Genomic DNA, 25,993 nt, shown 5'->3' with positions numbered 1-25,993 from the left:
TTTTAAATGATGATTTCATTTATTAAGGGAAAAAATCTGTCCAAACCTACCTGGCCCTACGTGAAAAAAATTATTCACCTTAATCACCATATTATTTTAGAAAGCTGAGTTAAATTTCACTAGACACACCCAGGCCTGATTACTGCCAGACCTGTTGAAATCACCTAAATAGAACCTGTCTGACAAAGTGAAGCATGCTTAAAGGGCAACACATCATGCCGTGAACTAAAGAAATTCAAGAACAGATGAGAAACAAAATAGTTTACATGTATCAGTCTGGAAAGGGTTATAAAGCCATTTCTAAGGCTTTGGGACTCCAGCGAACCATGGTCAGAGCCATTATCCACAAATGGAGAAAACTTGGAACAGTGGTGAACCTTCTCAGGAGTGGCCAGCCTACCAAAATTACTCCAAGAGCACAAAGACGACTCATCCAGGAGGTCATAAAAGAACCCAGAACAACATCTAAAGAACTGCAGGCCTCACTTGCCTCAATTAAGGTCAGTGTTCATGATTCAACAATAAGAAAGAGATGGACGCAAAGTGCGTAAGCTATTCTCTGTCATCAGTTTCTGTTCAAATCAAAGCGTAAATAAATGTACAATACGTATCCACATGTGTTACTGATGACAGAGAATAGCGTACCCACTTTGCGTCCATCGAATGCTCTCCAAAATGGCGCTACGCTGACACAGAGAGGAGACGAATTGTTGAATAAATGTAGTTATTTTTATTTTCTTTGTGTACAAAAAGTATTCTCGTCACTTCATAATATTCAGATTGAACCACTGATGACACATGGACTATTTTGGCAATGTTTTTTATACTTTTCTGTGCCTTGACAGTGTTACTTACTTGGTAGTCAATGGGACAGTCACAAGCCTCACGCTTTTCATCCAAAATATCTTAAATTGTGTTCCAAAGACGAACGAAGCTTTTACAGGTTTGGACCAACATGGCCGTAAGTGATTAATGACAAAATCTTCATTTTGGGGTGGAGTGTCCCTTTAAGTCAGTTCCAGAGGCACACCAACAGTACAAATTTTTTGGATGTATCCTTTATCTGTCTATATAGGAACAAGCTGATGACTTGAATCAGGTGTTTATTTAGGAAGAGTTTTAAAATGTGTACTCTTGGTTTACCTCTAAGTAGAGTGTTGGGAAACACTGCCTTAAGATGTATTGAACCCTAAATATTCCCTTAAAGGAACAGATCACCCAAAAATAAATATTTACTGAAAATGTACTCACCCTCAGGCCATCCAAGATGTACATGAGTTTGTTTCTTCATCAGATTTGTAGAAATGTGCCTCTGCATCAGTGTCTCAGCAATGGATCCTCTGCAGTGAATGGGTGCCGTCAGAAGTCCAAACAGCTGATAAAAACATCACAATAATCCACAAGTAATCCACACCACTCCAGTCCATCAGTTAACATCTTGAGAAGCCAAAGATGCGTGTTTGTATGAAAAAAAATCCATCATTCAGACATTTTAACTGTTGCTTTCGTCTAAAATATGAGTCATCTGTACATAATTTTGCTTTTTCCAGTGAAAATGTTGTCTTGTATGAACCAGGAGAGACAAATCTACAAATCTAGCACTGTTTACAAGGGAAAACAGTTCAAAACAAATCTGTGGGTGGATTTTGATGTGAGAGGACAACAGGGGATGGACTTTTTCACTGAAGGAAGCATTATTATGGATTATGGACTCGTATTTTGGCCAGAAGAGACGGTTTGAAGTTACAAACGTCTCAGTGGATTTGTTTCTTACAAACACACAGCATTTGGCTTCACAAGACATCAATTGCCTTGATGTCTTGTGAAGCAAAAAGCTTGATGGACTGGAGTGGTGTGGATTATTGTGATGTTTTTATCAGCTGTTTGGACTCTCATTCTGACGGCACCCATTCACTGCAAATCTGATGAAGAAGCAAATTCATATACATCTTGGATGGCCTGAGGGTGAGTAAATGTTCAGCAAATTTATATTTTTGGGCGAGTGTGAGAACCCCTGGTTTACCAACTCCTAAACTGAAACTACAAGTCACCAGTCCTTTTCCCATCACTGCGATACAAGGTCTCTCAACTACCTTTAGGAGGGCAGGTCTGTCATCTCGCTTAGTGTCATGTCATTCTTGCTGTAGAATAGATGCGCTCATCTGTCTTGTCTCTGAAACCTGCAACTCTAGCGTGAGTCTGGATGCGGGTGGTAAAGCCTCAGAGAGTACAGTCAGCAGTCTTTGTGCCAATTGTGTGGCCCTTTGCCAAGTTCTCAGCAGATATCTACCCATCTATAGGTAACAAGTGGAAAAGTTTGGCTATTCTTATAGCCAACAGTACCTCCTTCAAGGTAGCTGGCTACAGAGCCAAGGCTGGGTTGTGTAGCAATAGATCTTCTTTTGGCCAGAACCCCAAATTTAGTTCCAAAGAAAAGTTACTTTTCATGGTTGCAGCCTTGATCTGTAGAACAATGTTAGTCCTGCCAAAGAAAGTGTTTCAATATTCATTACAGACGAATGATGATCCTGTCCCAGCTCCCATTAAAAGTCCAATTAATATTTTCCCCAAAAAAGATGGCAGCCCTGAATTAAATCTTGATTATCTCTCTGAGGAAATCCTTGAATATTACTGCACTCCCATATAAGAGTTTGCAATCCTTGCATTAGATTACAACAGGTCTCCAGGATTTCAAAAGTTGTATAACTTTTCTTAGCTGTGTCAGAACTTTCTGTTGGCAAATCTTGGGAAGGGATCTCATCCAAACACATTCCTGCAGCACCTCAGCATGATCCACACCAACATCACCATCTGTCATTGGAGATCAGCCAAAGCAGATCTGTTATAGGACTATCAATGTACTTTTGTTCAGCCAGTCTAATACTTCAATCTTCGGTTGAAGGTTTTGTAACATTTCAGTTCTGCTCTTGGTGGCTAAAGTTCTCTGCAGAATATGGAGCAGACGTCTATGTCTCCTGATCTCCTCACGAGAACACAATTTGCCATTTCTTCTCAGATGAAGCTCCGTGGATGTGTTTAGCCTCTACCTCTTGCAAGTTGTTTATTGTAAGAGAAGCAATACCTAACTCAAACCAACGTAACGTTGAATAAACCTTAAATTCCAACTATCCAAGACTCCACAAATATGACAAATTCACACAAAACGAAGGTAAAATCTCAAAGCAAGGTGTCAATAAGAACATTATCAGGGTTTAATAAACAATAATCAGTTTGAGATCTATCTCATAACAGGGTGGAATCCTGTATGTAAAACATTTAGAAGAAAGAAAGAATATATCAATGCAGGGATAAACTGCAAGTGAGGCTTTCACCTTGTTAGCATCTCTTTCACAACCCATTCTCATTGTAAGAATATGTCCCTTGAGTCAAAACTACTTGACAACATAATTTCCATGTCCACATAAACACATTTGTCAATAGTCTGAAGTCACTCCTCTACTGAGTACAGATTTCAACTGCTGTTTATTATCTACTGTATCATTCCCTCATCAGCAACCTCTGACACTGCATTCGCCTCATCATCTCGCTCCCCTCCTGACATTATTCCCTGTACTGTTTTGTAATTCTCTGACTCACTCTCAGTGTCTCATTACTGGCATCCCTATAGCTGGGCTCTTTTCTGCCCACTTATCTACATAATTATTTTCACTCACCTTATCTTACCTGTTCAACTCCCCCACATTCATATCAACTTCCTTACTTTGGCTCGGTGTCCGAGGTTGTGGCCTTTCACTACTCTCTGTGCTTTCATTTTGTGGTTGTGTAATTACCATGTGGTTGAGAACCCAAACGTTGCTGATTGCCATTTTCCTCTTCAAGTGGACAAGATATCTGTTTATGACACAAGTCGCAACATCGGAAACACTGAAAGCTCTCGGTTCTCAAAACTCTCCTGGTAATTAACATGGAAAGACACCACTAATGTTTCATTAGACACGCTCACAAGCACACATACTAGTCTTGTGAAAGAAAGGACATGCTCAAGTGCAGCACTTTTGCATCTCGCTAATGGAGTGTTTTTGACAGTGCTTGCAATCTCTCATGAAATGTTATGCTATCCATCACACGTTGAGAGTACAAAGATGTCTTATTGGCACTTCACTTCAGTAACTCAAGATAAACATTCTCCCTCATTTGCTGCCCTTCCATTCCCATGAATGTGTCTCATACTCAGTGGTCACTTGCTCATCCCCCTAAATTGTTAAATGGCTAGTGTTATCAGACTTGTCATCAGGGTCTGCAAGCTGAAACTCTAATAATTTGTTCTTTCTGGCTTCGTCTTACGCCGTCTCCGGATGTCTTCCTCCATTTGTCTGATAAAAGCTCTCACAATGCTCTTCACAAGCTGTTTTTGTTGTCTTGTTAAGATTAGCATCGTCTCGAGGGACGCAATACACAAAGCAAAAAGTGCAGTGCTTTTACGCTGATCAAAACGAAGCGACTCTTAATGTAACTTCAGCAGACCAGAGCTCTTAGAAAAGCAGCAGTCTGTTGATCACAGGAATAATTGTGTTTTAGGCTCTTATTCAAACCTGAGAGTAAATATGCCTGAACAAACCCTGTGATATTCAAGTCCTGCCTCTCTGACAAAGCCTTTACCAATTTGAGAGATACACGGGTGTTTGGTTTCAACTTTGTCCAGATTTATATTCCTTATATTCCCCCTTAGTACCTTGTTGACCCAAAGGGACTGGAAACCGGATGCAAGGACATGATAGCTCCAAATGCAATTGCACCTGGTGGTTCTGTGATGGGCAGCCAGCGGTGTATGATCGCTTATATGAGGTTTGAACAGAGCGGGCCTCTCATTGCACCCAACTTGGTTGACTTGGCTAAATCTCTCATTTCAAAATGCACAATGCGTGGCATAGCGCATGCTTAATAAAAGCTTTTAAATTAAATTTCATTCATATTTAATGGGAATCTCTGTTATATCAATTACTTTATTTATTTTATTGGGTCTCCGAGCGCTCATCTTCTGGAAGGCGGCTCTGGTTATAGCCCTGTGCACCCTGCTGTGAGCGGAGGCTGTTTGATTGGCAGGTGGATAATGGAATGGTGGGATAGAGGTGAGAATATCTCCCTCCGTGACCCCTGAAGGAAGCCTGTCGATGAATCGGTTCAGACCACCACGGCGAGGACTATTTTAAGAGAGATATGATATTTACACAGCCCTGTGTTAAGCCTACTGAGGGACGATCTCACTTCTTTTGTTTTAATTTCTTTTCATTTCAGGAGGTCATGACACAAACAACACCTCTGTCATATAGAGGAGACAGATGGGCGACACCACCCGAGGTGCTGGCATTTTGACAAGTGATCACTTTGCAATATCTCAAGTCCTCTGTGTCTCACTTCCTGTTCACTGTCACACTCCTTAAAGGTGAAGTGGCCAATTCTTTGACTATGTTGCAGGGAACTATTAGTTGGCAGCTAGTTATGCAGATACTGACAATGTATAAATGCTTAATACCTTTACATTTACGCCTTTAGAAGACACTTTTTACTGTCTTAAAAAAGAGGAACTTTAAGATTTTACTTTACTTTGGATTTTAATCAAAATATAAGAAAAAAAAACAGCATATTAATAATGAACAAACAATGTTTTAGAAGAAGAAAAATCTGGTCAGAATGTGTACGTCACAATGAATGTGCAGCCTCTGTAACAGCACACTACAACATGTCTAAAAAAAGACAATATTGTATTACAATAGCATAGCCATTTTATTTTAGTAGTGCATATTTTGACAAGGACTTTTTAAAGTATTTTTGGTAAATTGTGATAAGTTGAAATAAATATATAAAATGTTTGAATATTTGTTTTAAATTATCCATCTGATGCTCTTCTGCTATTTTTGACTGAAAATGTTCACTTTTTAGTGTTTTTTTTTTTTTTTTTGTACTTCTTACTTCATAACTATAGCACAAAACTTGATAAAGGTTTTGGCACTTATGTGTGAACACGTGAACACACACACAAATCATGGACATGACATGACTAAAAAAAAGTATTCTTTTTTTTTTTTTGAGATAACCTCAAATGTGAAACAACTTGTAATTTCATTTTAACAAGTAACAGGTAATAAATGGATTATAACTATTGTATAAATATAATTTAGTGCTATAAAATCCCTAAAATACATACATACATACATATATATATATATATATATATATATATATATATATATATATATATATATATATATATATATATATATATATATATATATATATATATATATATATATATATATATATATATATATATATTATTTATTATTTATTTTTAATTACAAAACTAAAATATAGTACATTTCATAAAAATAAATAAAAATAAATAAATCTAATTTTTGACCACAATAGGAGTACCAGAGGGTTGAATTATATTTGTGAAAAGACATCAATAGACTTAAACCAAAAACTGTGTAAAATTTAACACTGTTTGTGTGTTCTTTCAAAATATCTAGACTAACAACTGTAGATATTATGACCACTTTCCACAACTCACATGAATCATAGTTTCAGTCATTACATACGGCAGCTTAATTTATCTGTGACTGAGGTTAATTATGGTAAATGTAACTGGTGTGTTGTTCTCCAATGTTCCCATAATTACCTCTTCATGGTAAAGCGTTCTGTGTTTACGTTAAACTAATGAGTGAGAACGTACTACTTTGGAACAATTTGAGGGATCTGGCTGTGCAAATGGAAAAGCATATAAACGCCTACATCATGCATCTAAGCCCTATGTATTGAAAGGTACCATTACCCACAATCCTCCCCAGCAACATGTTCACTCAACAAGGGAAAATAACAAAGATGGTTGGGGGGAGGCATCTGCGCTCTTCCCCCTCCGGACCCCCTGAGGTCCCTGAGGCCCTGCTGTCGCTCCAGGCTGGAGGTTGTGATGGGAGTTCAGGATGGTGCTACATGGAGGTTTGAAGGTCAGTGAAGGGGGAAGGGTCTGTGGGGTGTGGATGGAGTAATTCAATGTGAGAGGGCATCAGGATTAGCAATTATATCCTATTAATAGTGTCCACCAATGCAAGCCGTAGAGGCATGTCTGCCCCTGAGCCAAAGTTGCTGTGACCAGTTGCGTGAAAACAGGAGTGGTTTTCTTTATCTCTAACGCTCCTCCTCCCTGTGCCCCAGTTCACTCTGATGCACTCGTTTATGTCTTTTACTTCTGCTTCTATCCCTTATTTCTCCACTCTTCCAGCACATATTACTCGAGCCACCCATATCTTTGAGGCCAATGAGCACATCTGCCCCCTCTGACAGTTAAAGGAATAGTTCAACTTAAAATTAACTTTCCGCCATTATTTTTTTATATTTTAATTAGGCCTGTCAATTTAACATGCTAATTTGGTGCGATTAATAATGAAAAGAATAAATAAATAAGTTACAATTATTAATGCATATAATGCACACTAGACCTATACATAATATTACATTACACAGAGCAGATGAACATGATGCATGAAGAAAACATTTATTGGTAGTGAAGTCTATTAGAATGCAGTAATATGCCCCAGCAATTCAAGATATGGAGGTAAAAATGTACAGGTTTTCTTCTTATATTTACACCATGTGATATAGTTTAGCAATATGGCAATACTGGCGGTTTTAGTTTCATATTTAGATATGAAAAAAAATAAATAAATGAATAATTTCATAAATAAATGAATGAATGAATACTTTCATATTTAAATATTCCATTAACATTAAAAAAATTTAAAAACATTAACGCACATTTAAAACCGATTAATAATGCTAAAATAACAATATGCAATTCCAGTTGCAGTGTAAATGCATTCATGCCACCTCTGAAGAATCTGTGCCACTTCACATTTAGCCTTAAGAGTTTGTGATAAACTGCTGAATCAAATAACATTTTTCTAAAACTACTTCATAATGTTAATGTTAATTCAATTATTTGTATTATTATATTTTTTATTATTTATTTATTTCATTGAACACTATAATGACTTAAAACTATCTCTCAGGGGGTGGGGGGTAATTTCTTAGCACAAATTGATGTTTAATTAATTCACTATTAATTGGATGAATTAATTGGCACATCATGTAATTAATTAGATTTTTTTTAAATCAATTGCTTGACAGGCCTAATTTTAACATCACATATATTTATTTTTAAGATAATAAATAAAACAATATTAATTTAAATTATAAAATATATTCATTTGAGTTTGGAGTAATATGAGGGTGAACTGTCCTTTTAATGTCACACACAAATCAGGTGCAGTGAGCCGCCTGACATGCTAACAGGGTCGGGTGAGGTGTGGACACATCAACAGGCCTTATATGGTTAGGAGCTGATGTTAAAGGCCGGGTCAAAGAGAATGCCAGACACGTTTATGGTGCATGTATGATAAAGCCTGTAGGACAAGCGAAGATGAGTGGCATATAACCCCTTTCAGGTCATTTGTTGAATGCTTGCACGCATGTCACAGTTCATAGCTGATGACCTATTCATTCGATCCATGTGCAGTCAGCATGACATCTAACACCCATAGACATACAGCCACCTCACGCACCATGTGTTCTGAAGTAAGGCTTACATCAAGAGCTGCCATTAAGCTACAGTAATAACATCAAGCACGCTGCTGTCAGATTGCTCAGCTGTTTGCTAAGGCATTGGTAAGCAGTTGTTTGTTTGGGTGTTCTGGGTGGTTACCTATTGGCCCAAATCAAAACAGTTCACCTTTAAATCTCTATGATATTATGGTTCTGGCCTCTAGATACAGAAAAACCCTTTATAAAAACCCTAACCCCTAAGTATAATAATAATAATAATAATAATAAATATGGCGAATGAAGAACTTTTATTAAACTGAAATGATTTCAAATAACTTTTTTTTATTATTTTTTTATTTAGCTCATGACTTCAACACTTTTTTAGCAACATAACTGTAGAACCTTTTTTAAAAGGAAACAAATACATAATTATATAAATAATTAATTTGAAAGCAAATTCTATATTTTTTTTCAAGTGAATTCTACAGCACTTTTTGACAAGTGAACTAAACAAACAAACAAAAAAAATATATATATATAATTATATCGTGAATTAAGTAAATTCTATACTTTTTAATGAAATTAATTTTCAAAGCTTTATTGAGAATGAATACTAGAAATCTTTTGGAGAAGTAAAAGTTTCAACAAACACATAAAACAACAAACAAAAACAAATAAATCAACAAACAAACAAATAATAATAATAATAAACCCAACAATATGGTGAATTCATTAATTTCTAAAACTTTTTAAAATCAAAATGTAATTTAGCACCTGGGAGTGATTGAGAGTGAGATTTTGAACCTTTAAGAGTGAATTCCAGAACACTTTTGACAACTGCCTGGTCATTCATTCAGCTGTTTAGTATTTCTGGATTAGTGATTTCTCTCTCGTTCTTCTTTGATCACCTCATCTCTCTCTTCTCCTCTCTTCCTCCCTCTGTCTTTCAGCTCTGATTTTAATGCTCTTCCAATCAGTGTGTCCATTAAGTGCAGAGCTCATCAGTGCACGTTTACTCACGCATGCAGATGAGCTCCAATTGCAGTGTATTGCAAACGCCTCAGAGACCTCTTGTGTGTGTGTGTGCTTCATACTGAGATGGAAGAGATAAAAAAGTGAAGGGCTACAGTTAAATGGACCTTGAGAGACTGCAGATGAGTGTGTATTGCAGAAGTGAATCTGTATGTGTGTGAACAAAAACACAATGAGAGAGAAGAGGAGTTGAATGTCAGTAATCCATACTCTCCTGGCAAGGTGTTTGTGTGAGCGTGTGTGTGTGTGTGTGTGATCTCCTCAGTGATGGGAGTTTCTGATGGCTCTCAGAAGAGGGGTAGATGTAATGAGAGTGAAGGAGGATGCTTCTGTGTTGCGTGAGCGTAGCCTTCCCACTCCCTCACTAAATGCATATACATTTCCACCTCTGACTCCTCTGCTATTGAGTTAATTTGACCTCCTTCCATCTATAATTGTTGGTGGGTTTGCTAAGAAGACAATATATTACTATTGCTCCTATTGGAGTTACAGCTTTGAACATAATCATACCCTTAAGTATTAAACTCTGACATGTCACTTGTCAGCTTGTTATGGAAAACTGCTTTATATGCAGTCTGATTTACGATTTTCTCTTAGTAATTGATAAAAAAAAAAAGAAATTAAAAAAAGGATTGCATTGATAGAGGGACTTGGGCTGTATATAGCCACCAGAATTATCCCAAAATTGACCAGAAATGTAAAATTTGAAAGAACAGATTGCGTGGATGATGTAAACGCAGCTGTTTTCAATGCAAATGCTAATTCTTACATTGGGCTACAGTCTTTTTTGACTTATAACTTTCCCTAGAATCAGAAATTGATGAAATTTGGTATGCATCCTCACTTGGCCTTGAAATCTGTGTGTACCAAGTTTTGTGAACTTTGGATTTTGCGTTAACAGGATACAAGCCAATTTAGTCATTATGTGCAACGCCTGAAAATGTTATTGGCTCAAATCTGTGATTTAACAAATCAAAATTCTTTTGACAACTTTTGTTCAAGGTTGTCTCTAGATGATATACGCCAATTTTCATGCAAGTTGGATGAACAGCCGGGAAAGACTTCAAAAATCAAGCCCATATGCTTTCTGAGACATAGAGAAATATACAAATACAAAGTTTAAAACAGAATATATAACAAATATATAAAACAGTTGCCTGTTGGCAAAATGGTACACAACCTCTTCTGGGACAACATTAGGATTAAAAAATATATATATATAATAATAATGAGAAAAATAAAACCAGCAATCAGGTTCCAAGAGCCGAGAGCAGGGGTTGTGAAAGCTGCCAGCAGTGTGTGATAACAAACACCTGAAGCTCATTCTGCCTCATCACTGAAGCTGTAAATCCGAAACAGCTCCTCTCCTTTGGGAAGGCCAGTATGGGCTAAGCATGGACCAGGTCCATGGTTTATACTCAAGGTCTCAATACGACATGAACAGCCTGAGCGTGATGAGCACACCACAACCTTGGGTGACCTCCAACAATGTCCAGCATTACAGCGTGTATACCATGCACTTCAGCTCTAAAGCAACACGTGATGAATAGTGGACGTGGTCGGGGAAGTTGAGGTTGAATCAACAGCCAACATTGATTGGTGGGGAGCATTACTTTCAAAAAAAGCAGGGCTACAGTATTCTGTATTTTTTTTTAAATATTGTCTACAAATATGTTGTCACTACAAATAACATCTACAACAGTATTACACACTCTCAGAACTACAACACCCATCATGCTCAGACATATTATAACTCCTATAAAGGGAAGGTGACATTAGCAACATTTCTTGTGCAAAAAGATTAATTGTCAATAGCATTGAGATTCATAAATAACAGCTCAGTTCGGTCAGTTTAATGCCAAGCAGCTTTTCTGTTGGTCAGAATGGCAAATTTGCATGACCAACTTGAACACGAGCAAAATATGTGCGATTAATTTTTTCGCCATTTGTATTTGATTTTGACTGGATTTCGCCCCCGCAACATTTCGCTGAGCAAAGGTAAATGTGCCTGTAACTTAAAAATGGGTATGTGGGACTGGATTTGTATTTGTTAGTATTAAACTTCAGCATGCTACTTGACATAAAACATAATAAATAAATAAAAGTATTTGCCATAAAATTAAATTTAAAATAATAGAACATTTTAGTGAAAACACAGTTTCACTGAAATATACAGTTTAAAATATACTACTACTACAATTACTACTGCTACTAGTAAATAATAGTAAAATTAAGGTGGTTGTTTTGCCAGGCAAGTATCACTAACATTAATAAAATAAAATAAAATAAAATAAAATAAAATAAAATAAAATAAAATAAAATAAAATAAAATAAAATAAAATAAAATAAAATAAAATAAAATAAAATAAAATAAAATAAAATAAAATAAAATAAAATAAAATAAAATAAAATAATATTCTTTCTATAAAAAACATTTTGTTTTGGGGTTTTTTCAAAATCGGACATGGATTTGTATTTGCCAGTAAATAAATTAAGCAGAAAAGTAATGCAACATATCTACTATTTACTAAATTACGTAAAAATGCACACAGGGTTTCTGCAGATATGAACAAGTTAAATTTAAGACTTTTTAAAACCTTTTTAATACCACCTTAAATGAAATTTAAGACCTAAACCCGTAATGGAAATACACATTATATTACATACATATATGTAATATTTGATGTGTTTAATGTCAAAAGAAAACAAAATATCATTGCGGTCATAAATTATATTTATTACAATCATATACTGTTAACTTTTCATATCAGCAGACAATATTCCATACAAAACATCCCCACAAAAGTACTGCATCACTGAGATTTTTGGTGGTGTAAACAATTTATTCTGAAATATTATTTTCATCAGTGTTCTATCAGCTTTTACATACTTAAACCTGCACATTGTATTTACCTTAACAAAGGCCTTTTTCAACCTTTTTAAATGTATGCATCTCTCATGTCAAATTATTACAATTAATCAGTAAATTCAAAATACATTATAGGGCTGTTACCAGTCAGATTAAATAATTTACCCTGCAAAATTACAACTGCAATAAATTATGTTATGAGATTAATATTTTAAATACATTTTTGGATATACAAATAAGTACAGAAATTCTGAGTGGCCATACATTATTATAATTTTTTTCTTTCTTGTTTTCTCATGATCACTACTTAATTTTCTCATGATTTCGACATTACTGTTTCTATAGTAACGAACGCAACATTGACACGAATATTCTGGCTTAATGCGTTAATTAAGTTTGTTTTTAAAAGACAAAACTCAGTATATACACATAGTAATTTATATATATATATATATATATATATATATATACATACACAGACAAGAAGATGAGCCCATAATAAGAACGCAATTCGTTTAATTCCGCGTTAAGCGTTTTCCTCACAAAGAGACAGGCAGCGTGAGCCTCAACAGCGCGACCTTGATAACAGAAATACACTATCCAAAATATCTATTGCTGTTTACACTGAATGTAATAAAATCAGAAGAATCATTCTCGCGTTTCGATGCGTCGCTGTTTATTTTTTTGTCACTTCAATTTTAATCAGGCTATTTTTCTGGTCGGGCAAGTAAAAAAAAAAAAAAAACATTTTAAACTAGCTAAAAGGCTGGTCAGCTAGCTGTAGCTTGACCTATATTATTATTGAGAACATTATATAAACAAAGAAGATAGTTCAACCTGAATTCTGCTTCTGCAATTCTCTCTGATGACGCAATAGCAGTTGCGGGAGAAGGGAGAAGAATAAAAATCCTAGGTCTGTCCAATGATTGTAAACAGTCACTGGGTCTGTCAGACTGAAAAATATATTTTAGCGGTAATGTGACCAAAAATATTTAAGACCCATTGAATCTGAATTTAAGACATTTTTAAGACTTCTTAAGGACCCGCGGACACCCTGTACACATATTTACATGTTGCAGCTTATTGTGAACGATTCATCCATGTGTGGTCTGGTGATGTATGTCAGACTTCTTCACTCAATCAATTTTCTACAAACTCGCATACATTTTTGAGTGAAACGCCCATATCTCAAGATCCAATCAACAACCCATTTGATAGAACCAATAATCTGAAGCACTTGAAATTTACGCCACAATAGCTACTGAAGAAAAAGATCTGCCTGTACTTCCATTTCATAACAACTCTGACATGCTGAAAATTTGATTAGTACCAAAAGTATGTAATATGCGTTAATCATAACGATACACCAACAACTGTACCCCCACTACTAAACACTGATGAATGCAGAAGTCCTCACTCTCCTATTGCTAATTAATTAATCAAATTCAGCTCAAAACACAGGCCACAACCTAGCATGTCATTATGGGCTAGTAATTGTCCATCGCATTCATTCTACAGGACAAAAGAGTGCTGGAGTGGTGGAGCACGAATCAAGGGGCACTAAAACTAACCCTTTAGTGCTCCTGAAACATGACCTGGAAACACTTGTCGTTTTTATTGTTCATTACGGAACAGCATGCAACGCACTACGCTAACTAATCCCATTACGCTAATCCGCCTCAAAACAACTTATTGTGCAGATAAGAGTGTGGATAATTTATGCGGGATTCAAATGAGCACCAAATCAGAATAATTAATGGAGGCCCCGGCTTAATTAGCCTGGCATTGGGAAACGCTTCCTGCGTTCTCAACCAAATGGATGCACGACCCGTTATTTCAAAGAGCCCAGAGGGGCAGGAGACAAGGGAAGCACCTTTTCATGATAGCAGCCCCCAAAAGTGTGTTATCTGTACCTGTCTCGTCCCTCTGGAGGAGCTTTGCGAGGAGAAGCCGAGTAAATGTTAATCCTCCATATGGATTTATTTTCAAAATTAACCGATTCTGCATTTGCCTCGACCTCTTTGTAGGGTGAAGTTGGCGGTGAAATTTTGCAAATCAGTCACAGTTGGGGTGACATTTAACTAGGCAACAAAGCTGTTTACAGGAACACAGAAGCCACACGTTTGCTGCCTTGCACATTAATGTGAATATTTCAGAAAGGTTTCCAGTCCAGCAATTACCAATGATGAATATAAGCAGGAAACCTATGCATTGATGAATAAAACATTCCCTTATTAAAAATAATCTCCATGAAAACTGCCTCTGGCATCAACAAATCATAGCAAGAGTGTGGGTCAAGGTAAAAATAAAAAAATAAATAAAATAAAAAAAATAAAAAAATAAAAAAAATAAAAAAAAATATAAAAAAAATATATATATATATAAAATAAAACGCGACTTATATAACAGTAGTTCAACTGAAATCACAGTTGAACTATATGGTTAATAATACTAATAATACTAATACTACTACTACTACTACTACTACTAATAATAATAATAATAATAACAATTATTAAACTAAGGTGGTTGTTTTGCCAGGCAAGTATTACTAACATTTTCAGTAAAGTAAAGTAAGTAAGGCATAATCAACGGCTAGCTGTGCATTAAACGATTTGAATGGACGATGTGGAGGCGAAGTGCATTCAAATCGTTTAATGCACAGCTAGCCGTTGATTACCCCGTTTATGCCATGGTCATTTGCCAGCATTCACATATTAGAGATGTTAATAATATTTGCGCTGCAATATTTGACCGGAACGATACAAATGATGGTTATTTTTGTCTGTATTACTATTCAACTGTAACTGTATGTTACTATGGTTACCAATGTTTATAGGAAGCGCATTAATATAGAACGTGATTAAACTGACCTGGAACTACCTGTGCAGTTCAACCAATTGAATCAACACCTGCCAGCCAATCAGAATCGAGTATTCAGACAGACCATGGCATAAAGTAAAGTAATTTATAGTGACTTATTTAACAGTAGTTTAACTGAAACCACAGTTGAACATTTTCAATTCAATCCAATTCAGTTCAGTTCAGTTCAGTTCAGTTCAGTTCAATTCAATTCAATTCAATTCAGTTCAATTCAATTCAATTCAATTCAATTCAATTCAATTCAATTCAATTCAATTCAAAATAAAATAAAATAAAATAAAATAAAATAAAATAAAATAAAATAAAATAAAATAAAATAAAATAAAACCAGGGAGTCCCAAATATTTGTCATGTTATGTCAGCACTAGCTGGAAAAAAGTGATTTGGGCACCTAAGGCCGTTCACTCTACCTGAACATGTCGCCTAGGCCCTTCAGCACGCCTTTCTTGGCTTTGCTCTTGTCTTTCTTGTCCTTCGGTCCTCGCTCCTTCTTCTTGTCCTCTTTGGTGCGTCCGCCATTCAGCTGTTTCTCTGTGTTGGAGGGTGGGAGGGTGAGGTCCGTGGCCGTGGAAATGGAGTCGCGGCCTGATCGTGAGCTTTCCTCTGTATCTTCTTCCACTGAGATGGTGGAGAGAGAGACAGTTAAAAAAAAATCATGTTGAACTCAGACTAAATGTAAGTCACTGCAAGCTCTTAAGAAAGAGCAACACTTAGTCTCACAAGGTTAGGTTTGCCAAATAAAACCTAAAACAACACACTAGTGACCACCAAAAATACCCTATCAAACATCTAGCAATTACACTATAGCAACCACAAATTATAATAATAATAATAATAATAATAATAATAATAATAATAATAATAATAATAATAATAATAATAATAATAATAATAATAATAATAATAATAGCCAAACAAGTACAGCTAACATTTTAAAAATAAAATAAAATAAAATGTCTAGCAATTTGTGTAACTGTAGCTCAACTGATACCATAGTTTCACTGTTTGGGCTAATGTAGTGTCTCAAAGCAGAAAGCTTGAACGGTCTGACTTCTTTAAACATTGACTTAATGAATCATCTTAATGAGACCTCGTCTTCAAGTCCAACCATATCTAACTGAGGCTCGTGAGCTCCTCATCTTGCCTGAATCTCTTTTCATTTTTCCTTAGCAGAGTTTTACCTCAGAGGTTACTCAATCTGAAGGAACCCCATTATCTTTTTGCTTCTAAAGGGTCACATCTTCCCACCACAGTTCGGCGGTCTCAAATTCAGTTACCCAGCAGCAGTGAAGGAAGCCTATTAGCGTTATTCCTCACTGACCCAATAAAACTAACAGAGAAAGTGAACTTAGAAGTTCAAAAGGCTAAAGTGCACCAGAAGAGGCCTGTCTTCTGTTCACCTCACCGCTCTGAACGAAGTATCTGCACTACCACATCTATAGCCTGTCTCGACTACTGCAGTGTTTTGACCATCGATTACTGTATAATAGTTTCTCGTGCTGAAGCCGAGGTCTGGACATCATGCAGTCAGAATATAAAAGCCCTGGAGTTTGACTGTATGCTTTGATTGTATAGAAAAGAGCAGACTGAATGTGTTGTGTTGGGGGCAACGCATTACTTTTTAAATAAGTAACTGCAGTTAATTTGTTTTCCCATGTATTGACTGATGGCTCTCCGGTTGCCATGTTGAGAGAAATCAGGAGTAAGTGCAGAGGTGTTGTGTGTGCCGTGTGAACATGATCTTACTGTAGATCTAGACTAAATGTGAGCATGCATTTACTCATCTAACTCGTATAAAAAAAGATTCAATATTCCTCAAAATGAATAAAAATTGTGAAACGCAAACTCAGAATATTACGCAAACCTGCAATATTTAAATGTTAAATAACACAGATATCCTTTATGTATTTAATGCCATTTTATTAACTAATATCTTTGATGCTGAATTTCGATGAGCTAATTCAACCATACTAATAAGCAAAAAATCTTAGACAAGCATAACAATTGTGTTTTTATTGCTAAATATTTGATTTTTTTTATATTAAAAGACACACAAGTCCAGCCGAGATTTAAAAAGTAACGCAAAAGTAACACAAAAGTAATGTAACACATTACTTTCCATAAAAAGTAACAATTATTATTATTATTTTTAGGGAGTAACGCAATATTGTAACACATTACATTTAGAAGTAACTTTCCCCAACACTGCTGAGTGTGCTTCAGAATAACTCTTTCTGTGTTCCACGTTTTGTGTTTGGCGATCATTTCAGAAAGAATTGCTTTGCTGACAGAGTATTTTATCACGTCACCACACTATTAAGATGTTTACTTGGAAGACAAAGAGTTCATCTCTTCTAATGGACAAGGCGAAGCAAGATCATATTCTCAGAGCACTCTTAACATCTGATAGCCCATGAATTTTGTAACGCTGATTTTATGGATTCCAGTCAACGGGATGATGTATTTCATTAATGATATATTAATGCAAGTACTTTGATGCTGTTTTGGAAAAGCGAGCGACTCTCTGTGGGAACATTTTATTTTGAAGTATCGTTTGCAATGCTAATTCATTCTCCACCACCTATCTTCGTGATACGTCGCATATCAGTATAATCATAAGGGACCGCAGCTGGCTGATATTGCTCATTTCCATTTCAGCAAGCGTCTGATTACAGCTACTGTCTCCATTCCTGATGGTCTGGACGTGATTAATTTGTCACTAATTGTAAGTTTAAAAACGCTCAGAAAGGAGGAAAAAATTAGAGGGCACTAAAAGCAAAGTGCTTTTGAATAGAGCGACGTAACGGCAGAGATGTGACGCTGGAGACAGATGCCTGTGTGATTAGAGCTTATTAATAACTAACAAATCTCTGACGCGAGTGAGAGCTAGAAGAAAGGCCTCATGAAAGCGAGAGACCGTCACGGATATTTCAGTGTGCTCAGATGAGCGGTTTAACGCTCCTTTTTGTTTTATTCACTTGTGCAATTCACTATCAGTGTTTTCTGTCATTCTGCCATCTACTGAAACAATATCCGAATGGATCAGCATAAGACAAAAGAGTTTGTAAAATCATTGCATTGAACAATTATAGAATTATTTTTGTAATAAATCCAAACCTTTTTCAGCTCAGGAGCCTTTGAAATCAGTCATTGTGGACATTTCTACATCTTTTCATGCAGTCATGATTCTGGATAATCTGAGAATGTTCAAAAATTGAATTCTTGCCTTCAGAAAGACTGAATCTCAGGAGCCGAAATAAAAAAATAATAGGTAAAATTTTATTTTGATAGTCCACTTCAGACATTCTACTGACTAGAATTAACTGCGTTAACTGTGACTGATCATTTTGTAGATGTAGAGTTTAAAAATTTTGGTAACACTTTATTTTAGGGTCTCTTAACTAGTTGCTCATTAGCATGCATATTACTAGAATATTAGCCATTTATTAGTAGTAATTAAGCACATATTAATGCCTTATTCTACATGACCTTATTCTACATCCCTACTCCTACCCAATACCTAAACTTAACAACTACCTTACTAACTATTAATAAGCAGCAAATTAGGAATTTACTGAGGAAATGTCGTAGTTAATAGTGAATAAGTGTTCCCTATTCTAAAGTGTTACCAAAATTTTTATTTAAAGAAAGGGTGCATCTATATATGACATGGTAATAATGACTTGTCAACTCGTAAATACAAACTTCCCAGGAGCTTCACAAACTTCACATTTCAACTAGCAGTCATTTTTTTAATTAGAGCATTAGTGCTAAATATATCTGCTAAAACTTTATTTTGTTGGTCCGCCAACACATTTTACTGACTATAAGTAACTTGCATCTATGTACACTGTAAAAAATAATGGATTATTGTTTTATTTTTTATTTTTTTAACCCAAAAGCTGGGTTGAGCCTTTTGGGTCTTTTTTTTTTGGGTCATTTTTTCAGTGTTTGGGTAGTTTTTGTGTTACTCAGATCCTGGGTCAGACGTAACCCAGCGGTTGAGTTATTTATCATGGATATCGTGCGTCCTCTTCAGGAGAGAACATTCTAAGCGTCATCGAATTGATGTATTTCTTCGGTAAAATACAGGTTTGTGTACATTTTATTTTATCTATAAAATCGTTACTGTGCTGTATATTGTTCAATTGTATGCAGAGCAATGTACAGGCGCGCGATGTGAATCACCTGAACGAGTGTCGCATCTGTCTTTCTGTGTGATGGAAAAGCCTGATGCTTTGCATTAAATAAACAATTGTATTCATAAAGATACAGAATATAAATACTTTGGATGTTAAAATATGTCCTCAGAGCTGTTTACTGTTTGTTTATGGGCAGGTTATGGAGGCAGTCGCAGTATATTTCGGCTATGAGTGAAACGACTCCAGCTCGGACACGAGAACCAGTGGCGTTACAGTGGAAATTGAATAACAGAGACTGGTTGATTACACATAAATTACTTCTGTTTAATGTTCAGTTTTTACATCTAATGGGCCTCATTCATGAAGCAAAATTCTGAGTAATTGGTGCGTAAAACAGACGTTCCCGAAAAATCTCCTCCAGATTCACAAACGCTTTGTAAACGTCCGATTTGTTAGTTAAACATGTGTATGTTAATGAATTTCAATCATTCGTAAATAGGGTGCTCGTGCATGCTCATTCACAATTCGCATAATCCCCGCCTATGAATTACAGCTACGTAAATGTTGTGTCCAGGAACGCAGTGGAATATTCTGGTCTACTTTCTCAGGTTTGGCTCCAGTATATTGTATAAATGCAAATAATTTTACGTCAGGATGGCTTTACGAACGATTTACACAAAAATTAGTTCTGCTCGTGTTTCATGAATGAGGCCCAATGTTTCTTAAACAAGTTTAAATATAGGCAAAATGTAAAGCCTGCACATTAAAAACTATATAAACAATGCTGTAAACTATATAAACAAAGGCAAATAAAGGAAGTTATCATGCAAACCAGTGGTTGTGTGGAGTATTTTACAACAGTTTAGAGGATTTAAGTTAATCTGTAAACATTAATTCATGTATGAAATAAAACACAAACTAGGATTATAGTAAACATGAATCAACCCATTATGCTGGGTTAAATAAACAACCTAATTTGCTGAGTAAAATTAACCCAAAATGTGTTCTGTAGCCTACTCTATTTACCCAGTGTTTTTTTAAGTTTAAGATGTCAACTTATTCTACTAAGCCTAACCTAAGAGTCTACTAATACTTTAATGAGAATTAGTTTGCATGTAGCTGCAAATGAGAGTTAGTTGACAAGTAGTTGCAAAATTATTATCAGATCACATGTAGACGAGGGAGACACATTCCTATTTGCACCTGCTTTTTTTAATCTTTCAACCACTTTCCGGATTTATTTGAGGGATCGACAAAAACGCAACTTACCGTATTGACCCGAATATAAGACGATGTTTTTTCCTTGGAAATACATCTGAAAAAATGCGGTCGTCTTATATTCAGGGTCTAGACTTTGACATGTCAATAATACACCCACAACAATAGGTGGCGCCAAAACGCATAAAACGAGTGTGCCATGAAATATGTAATGTAATGTGTTGTAAAGATCGCGGATGAAAACAAATGAAAAAGAAAAGCTTACAGCAGCATGATCGTGACTGTCATGTTAGCCTGATGGGACCAAACTTCCTCTGTAAGTGATTTTAAAACATAAGACAGTACCCAGATTTGAAGACTACAATAAGATTTCACGTCTACTGATAATAACATTTTGGTAGGCTACTATGAGTTGGATAGCCTAATTGTTATATAATTCAGATGGGCTACCTGTTATTTCAATGGTATATCAAAATTCATGTCATTGTTGGTACATTTTACCAGTATTTACCATACTTTCAAAACAAAAATTAGAATTGGAAAAATATGCAAAATGAAAATAATTTAAGAATAAATGTGTTTTACAGAGAGAGAGAAAAAAAAAACAAGATTTGGTTTTCAAAAAGCCTTTTTCCAACAGGTACATCTGGAAAAAGGGGGGTCGTCTTATAATCAGGGTCGTCTTATATTCAGGACAATACGGTAATACCAGGTGAAAACAGGACCATAGTTAGTAGAATGTCTAAAGTGGACTATTGAAATAAAGTGCAACCAATAACACAGAGACGAATGCATCGGACAGGGCTCTTCTCATTTATAAACATCCCTATTAAGTTGAAAAAGCAGATCCGTGCCTATAGAGTAGCAGTCAATACAGCAGCAACTTCACAGATCAATGGTCTTTTCATTAAAATGGTTATCACAGTAAGTTACGGTTCTGCTAATTGTTGACTGCAATGTAAAAAGAAACAAATTACAGTAATTAACGGCAAATTTCAGCTACACAGGACTGAGTGGTAAATGTTTTGACACCGCAATCAAAAGGCATCATTAGTCGTCTCCTTTTGACATGCCACAGTATTCATTTCTCCTTTAGAACGCCGATCACTTCTAATGGAGTCTTGAAATTGGCACTCTGGCTAAAAACCCGGTGGGAAAAAGAGCCGAGCGCATTTAAGTCTGATATTTAAAAACATAAAACACAACGAAACACAGCCCAACTCATTTTCCCGGCTGGATATCTCCCAGTGACACATTTTTCCTCGGGTGATGCCAAATTCACATTTTATGTAAATAAAAGTGTCTGTGTGGAAATAAAAAGCCTGCCCTTATCTGTCAACTTTTGACTATTAACCTCGGTGACAGTCACAGGCAGGTTCCTCTTATCTAAATTGAAAAACAGAGTTATTTGAATATTGGAAGACGAGAAATGCAATATGCTTCTACCGCCGAATCGCACGCATTTGCCCTCTATTGCTCCGGCGAAGAGATAAGACAGTATTTAGCCCAATGTGGACACAGCTTACAAGAACAAAGCGATTGAGGGAAATAATTTGACTCTTTTGAAAAAAATTCTGCTTGCTTTTAATGGAATCTTTTAATGGAGAACAAAGGGATGGCGTGATTTTTCCCCCTGGCAGGTGTTATTAAATAGACAGGTCTGTCGAACAGACTTCATAAACTCATTCGAGTAAAAAAATTTTAATAAAAAAATTAATATTTTACAGCACTAGGGACTAACATTGTATTATTGAACTCAGATCTCAAACTGTGTGAAACTATATACGTTTTATCACTTCTAGTTTAAAAAAAAAAAAAAATGCAGTACTTCTCAAAAGTTTGGAAACATTACGAATGTTTTAATGAAGTCTCTCTGCTCACCAAGCCTGTGTTAATTCGATCAAAAACACAAACATTTGAATGGTAGCATATCATGGTTTTTGCATAAAAATGGTTTTCAACATTGATAATAATCATAAATGTTTCTTGAGCATCAAATCAGCATATTTGGAAGGATCATGTGACACTGAAGACTGGAGTAATGATGCTGAAAATACACCTTTGATCACAGGAGTAAATTCCATTTTACAATATATTAACATATAAATATTTATTTTAAATTGTTTTAAAAGAAATAATAATAATAATGCTTCCAAACATTTGACAAGTACTGTACATATTTTAATTTGATTCCTTGCTTATTATGCCAGAAAAAAAAATAAGAAAAAAAAAACACCTTCAGTGCAAGAAACCTTGGCAATAAAATATTTTAAAATGGGTTAATAAATTAAACAATCTAAAATATGAAAAGAATACAAATCGCTGCTGCAAGCAATCAATGAACCGTAAAAATGAACCCAAACGCATTTAGTAAATACCCATTTAAAACCCAGGTCCCATTAGAGAAAAATGCCCAGCGAGGACGTCTGGAAATTCATTTGGTCATGGGCGAAATGAATAGTGAAAGTTATACACATGCTTATTGGCTGTTTATTTTCTTTCGGGTCTTTGAGGGAAGGCCTGACCTACTTACAGCGGGAGGATCTCTTCTGCTATTCTAATCTTCAGAATAACACAAGACGTCCTCATGAGACTCGCTGCCTTGTTTCTCTACTGAGCGCTGTCTATAAAGTCAACCTCAATTGGCGGGCGTCTCGTAATATTCTGGGCCAGTCATTGTGCGAGACAACTGATGAAATTGGCATTGATATTGTGTCAGATCGCCTTTACTGTGCCTGCGCAATTATGGTAATAGCTGTGATTACATGAGTTGCCATTTTCAATACGAAGAGAAAGCAGGAGGTTAAGAAAGCAGATGACGAGGCACAGGCTGGACTAAATAATGATCAAACTAGACTGTTGCGTTTACATACACAAGTGTTTTTTGTTCATGCAAAACTCACCACCATGACTACGCATAACACAGTGCTTTTAGTCATCATCTGTGTGTTTTTAATGCATACGTTTACCTCGCTTTACGTCAAAACTAGGCTAGGTTGTAATTTTAGCACAAGTGGTGAAACCGGCCCCTAATTCATTTCAAAAAAAAAAAAAAAAAAAAAATGAGGACAATGAGGACCTTGAATGATTCACTATGAGTCTGGTCATGCAAAAGTGAATTTAAAGATGTATCGTGAATTATTTTGACTGACTCATTAAAAGAAAGAAAAAAGGTTCATAAGAATCTGACAAATCAGACAACTCAGCTCGCGCCATGTTTGTCGCTGCACACAAAAATCACTGGTGCACACTCTAACGAGGCTGAGATTATGTTGCCATGCAGCTTCTAGTGGTTGCTAGGGTGATTTTAGTGGTTTCTTACTGGGCCAAGTAAAGAGCATTGCTGCATCCCAGTTCGCATACTTACACTGTTCTAAAAGTATGTACTATTTTTGTGAAGAAAAAGTACATGTGAGAGTGTTTCTAAATAGTGAGCAGCCCTGACAATTATCTTGTCACAATTAAAATCCTCTATATTTTGTTACACTTTTATTTGTGTTTGTAGTTCTAATTGAATCTGCTTCCAATACGCAATGGGTTGTGGCCAATATTAGCCATCATTGCACTTCGAATTTTCAAAGCAAATAGTAAACCATCCCTGATACTCATTTCAACATATTATGATTTGGGACACACTAATGCCAAATACTATTTAGGATGGATACAATGCAAAATGAGACACAACTCATGATATCCTAGTCTCTAGATCTAGATCTCTAACACTTACATGTCTCCATCCCCTCGTCATCTTCATCGGGGTTGACTATGGTCACACCTGGCTTGTCGTAAGACTTGTCGATGGCCGCCCGGAAGCTCTCGTTGCAGCCCCGCCCCCTGATGATTCTGGGGCGTGGCCTGTGGAACGAGACGTCTCCGTTGAGCGTCGCCTCGGCAACAGCTGTCTGGAGGCTCTCCAAGGAACTCGACTTCTTCAAACCCAACGACGGTCCCACATCTCGCGTGGAGTTGCCTTGGGGTGGAGAAAGAGAGAGAGAGTAAAGAAAACATGCCAGAAAGAGATGAAAATAGATGCTGCCTCACTTTTTTTCCTCGATAAATCCTTCCCTCCTAATTCACTTCCATAATTTACATCCCTCGCAGAAGACAAATGTGCATTTCGAGGTTGCGTTTATCTGCAGATGGAGGGTGAAAAAAAGTGTGCTAAAATAATATGGAATATAAATGGCTCCACTGGATGCAAAGTGAGGTATCAGACAGATTATCCATCTTGCATCCGTCACATTTTTAACTCTTGAGGTCATTTTTGCCTCTTTTTCCCCAATGTGTATGTGTGTGAGACGGTGAGGGAAAGAGTGCATAACTCCTTTCTGTAGTTTAAGGCACTGATGGATGGCCCAAATATGAGGCCCATTATCTTCCCTGTGTGGTCGTGGGAGGAGAGGATGTGGAGAACAAGAGGGAGGAAGAGCAAAAGCTTGTAGACTAAACATGCTTTGAGACTCGGCCCGTTCAGATCCTAGCCGAAACTCCCTCAACACGTCCGCTTAATGACCTTTTCATGCATTTAATCCACTTGTTTCTCGTTAAGGGTTCCTCACAAAGACACAGCAGGCCCACACTTCAAACATGCGCCAGTGCGGAGACAACATTAATCCTGCTTATGGAATCCTGTAGAGGAGGAATTCTGGAAATGCCTCAATGGGAGCGAATGGGCTTGGCTGCTCGGGTCAGGGATTTGCATGTGTGTGTGTGTGTGTGTGTGTGTGTGTGTGTGTGTGTGTGTGTACAGCACAAAATGAACACTAAATGGGAGTAAAAAGTGGCTTAGGAGAGCAAGAAAAAAAAAAAAAGTTTCCTTTCCTTGGAACATAACATGGTTTAAATGGAAATGGAATTTTTTTTTTTCTGTGTATTTATTTAAACATTTATTAAGTATACCTTTTTTTTTAATCTCTTAATTTAAAATGAAAATTTGGTGTAGAAGTAACTAAACTTAATTTACTCATTAAACAAATTAACCTATTTTGTAATGCAATACAATACTCATCTTATTATGATGCTACACAAACACTTGCACTGACTGAGAAAAATACAAGACAAACTGTCAAATATTTAATAAAATAAATAAAATATAATATAATATAATACAAATCACACACACATCACAAGTATGGAATAATTAAGATATTTTGTTTATGTTTTTGAAAGAAGTCTCACCAATTTATTTGATCAAAAATGTGGTAAAATCACCAATATTGTGAAATATTATTACAATTTGAATGAACTGTTTTCTATTGTAATATACGTATGTTAAAATGTAATTTAT

At 36.0% G+C, this 25,993-nt stretch overlaps 1 protein-coding gene across 5 annotated transcripts in view; it reads right to left on the bottom strand.

The window, feature by feature from the left end:
• pard3aa (par-3 family cell polarity regulator alpha, a) overlaps positions 1 to 25,993 on the bottom strand; it is a 481,810-nt gene that overhangs the window by 123,650 nt on the left and 332,167 nt on the right. For all 5 annotated transcript variants that reach the window (XM_058764715.1, XM_058764717.1, XM_058764713.1 and 2 more), the window contains 2 exons: positions 24,434 to 24,676; positions 15,757 to 15,964 (listed from right to left, as the gene is read on the bottom strand). In XM_058764715.1, the coding sequence (XP_058620698.1) occupies positions 15,757 to 15,964; positions 24,434 to 24,676 (451 nt within the window). The remainder of the gene's footprint in view (positions 1 to 15,756; positions 15,965 to 24,433; positions 24,677 to 25,993) is intronic.

Source organism: Onychostoma macrolepis, chromosome 24 (assembly GCF_012432095.1).
Source record: "Onychostoma macrolepis isolate SWU-2019 chromosome 24, ASM1243209v1, whole genome shotgun sequence".
NCBI classification, from domain to species: domain Eukaryota; kingdom Metazoa; phylum Chordata; class Actinopteri; order Cypriniformes; family Cyprinidae; genus Onychostoma; species Onychostoma macrolepis.
The sequence above is the reverse complement of the archived record's forward strand: the minus strand, read 5'-3'. Positions and strand labels throughout refer to the sequence as shown.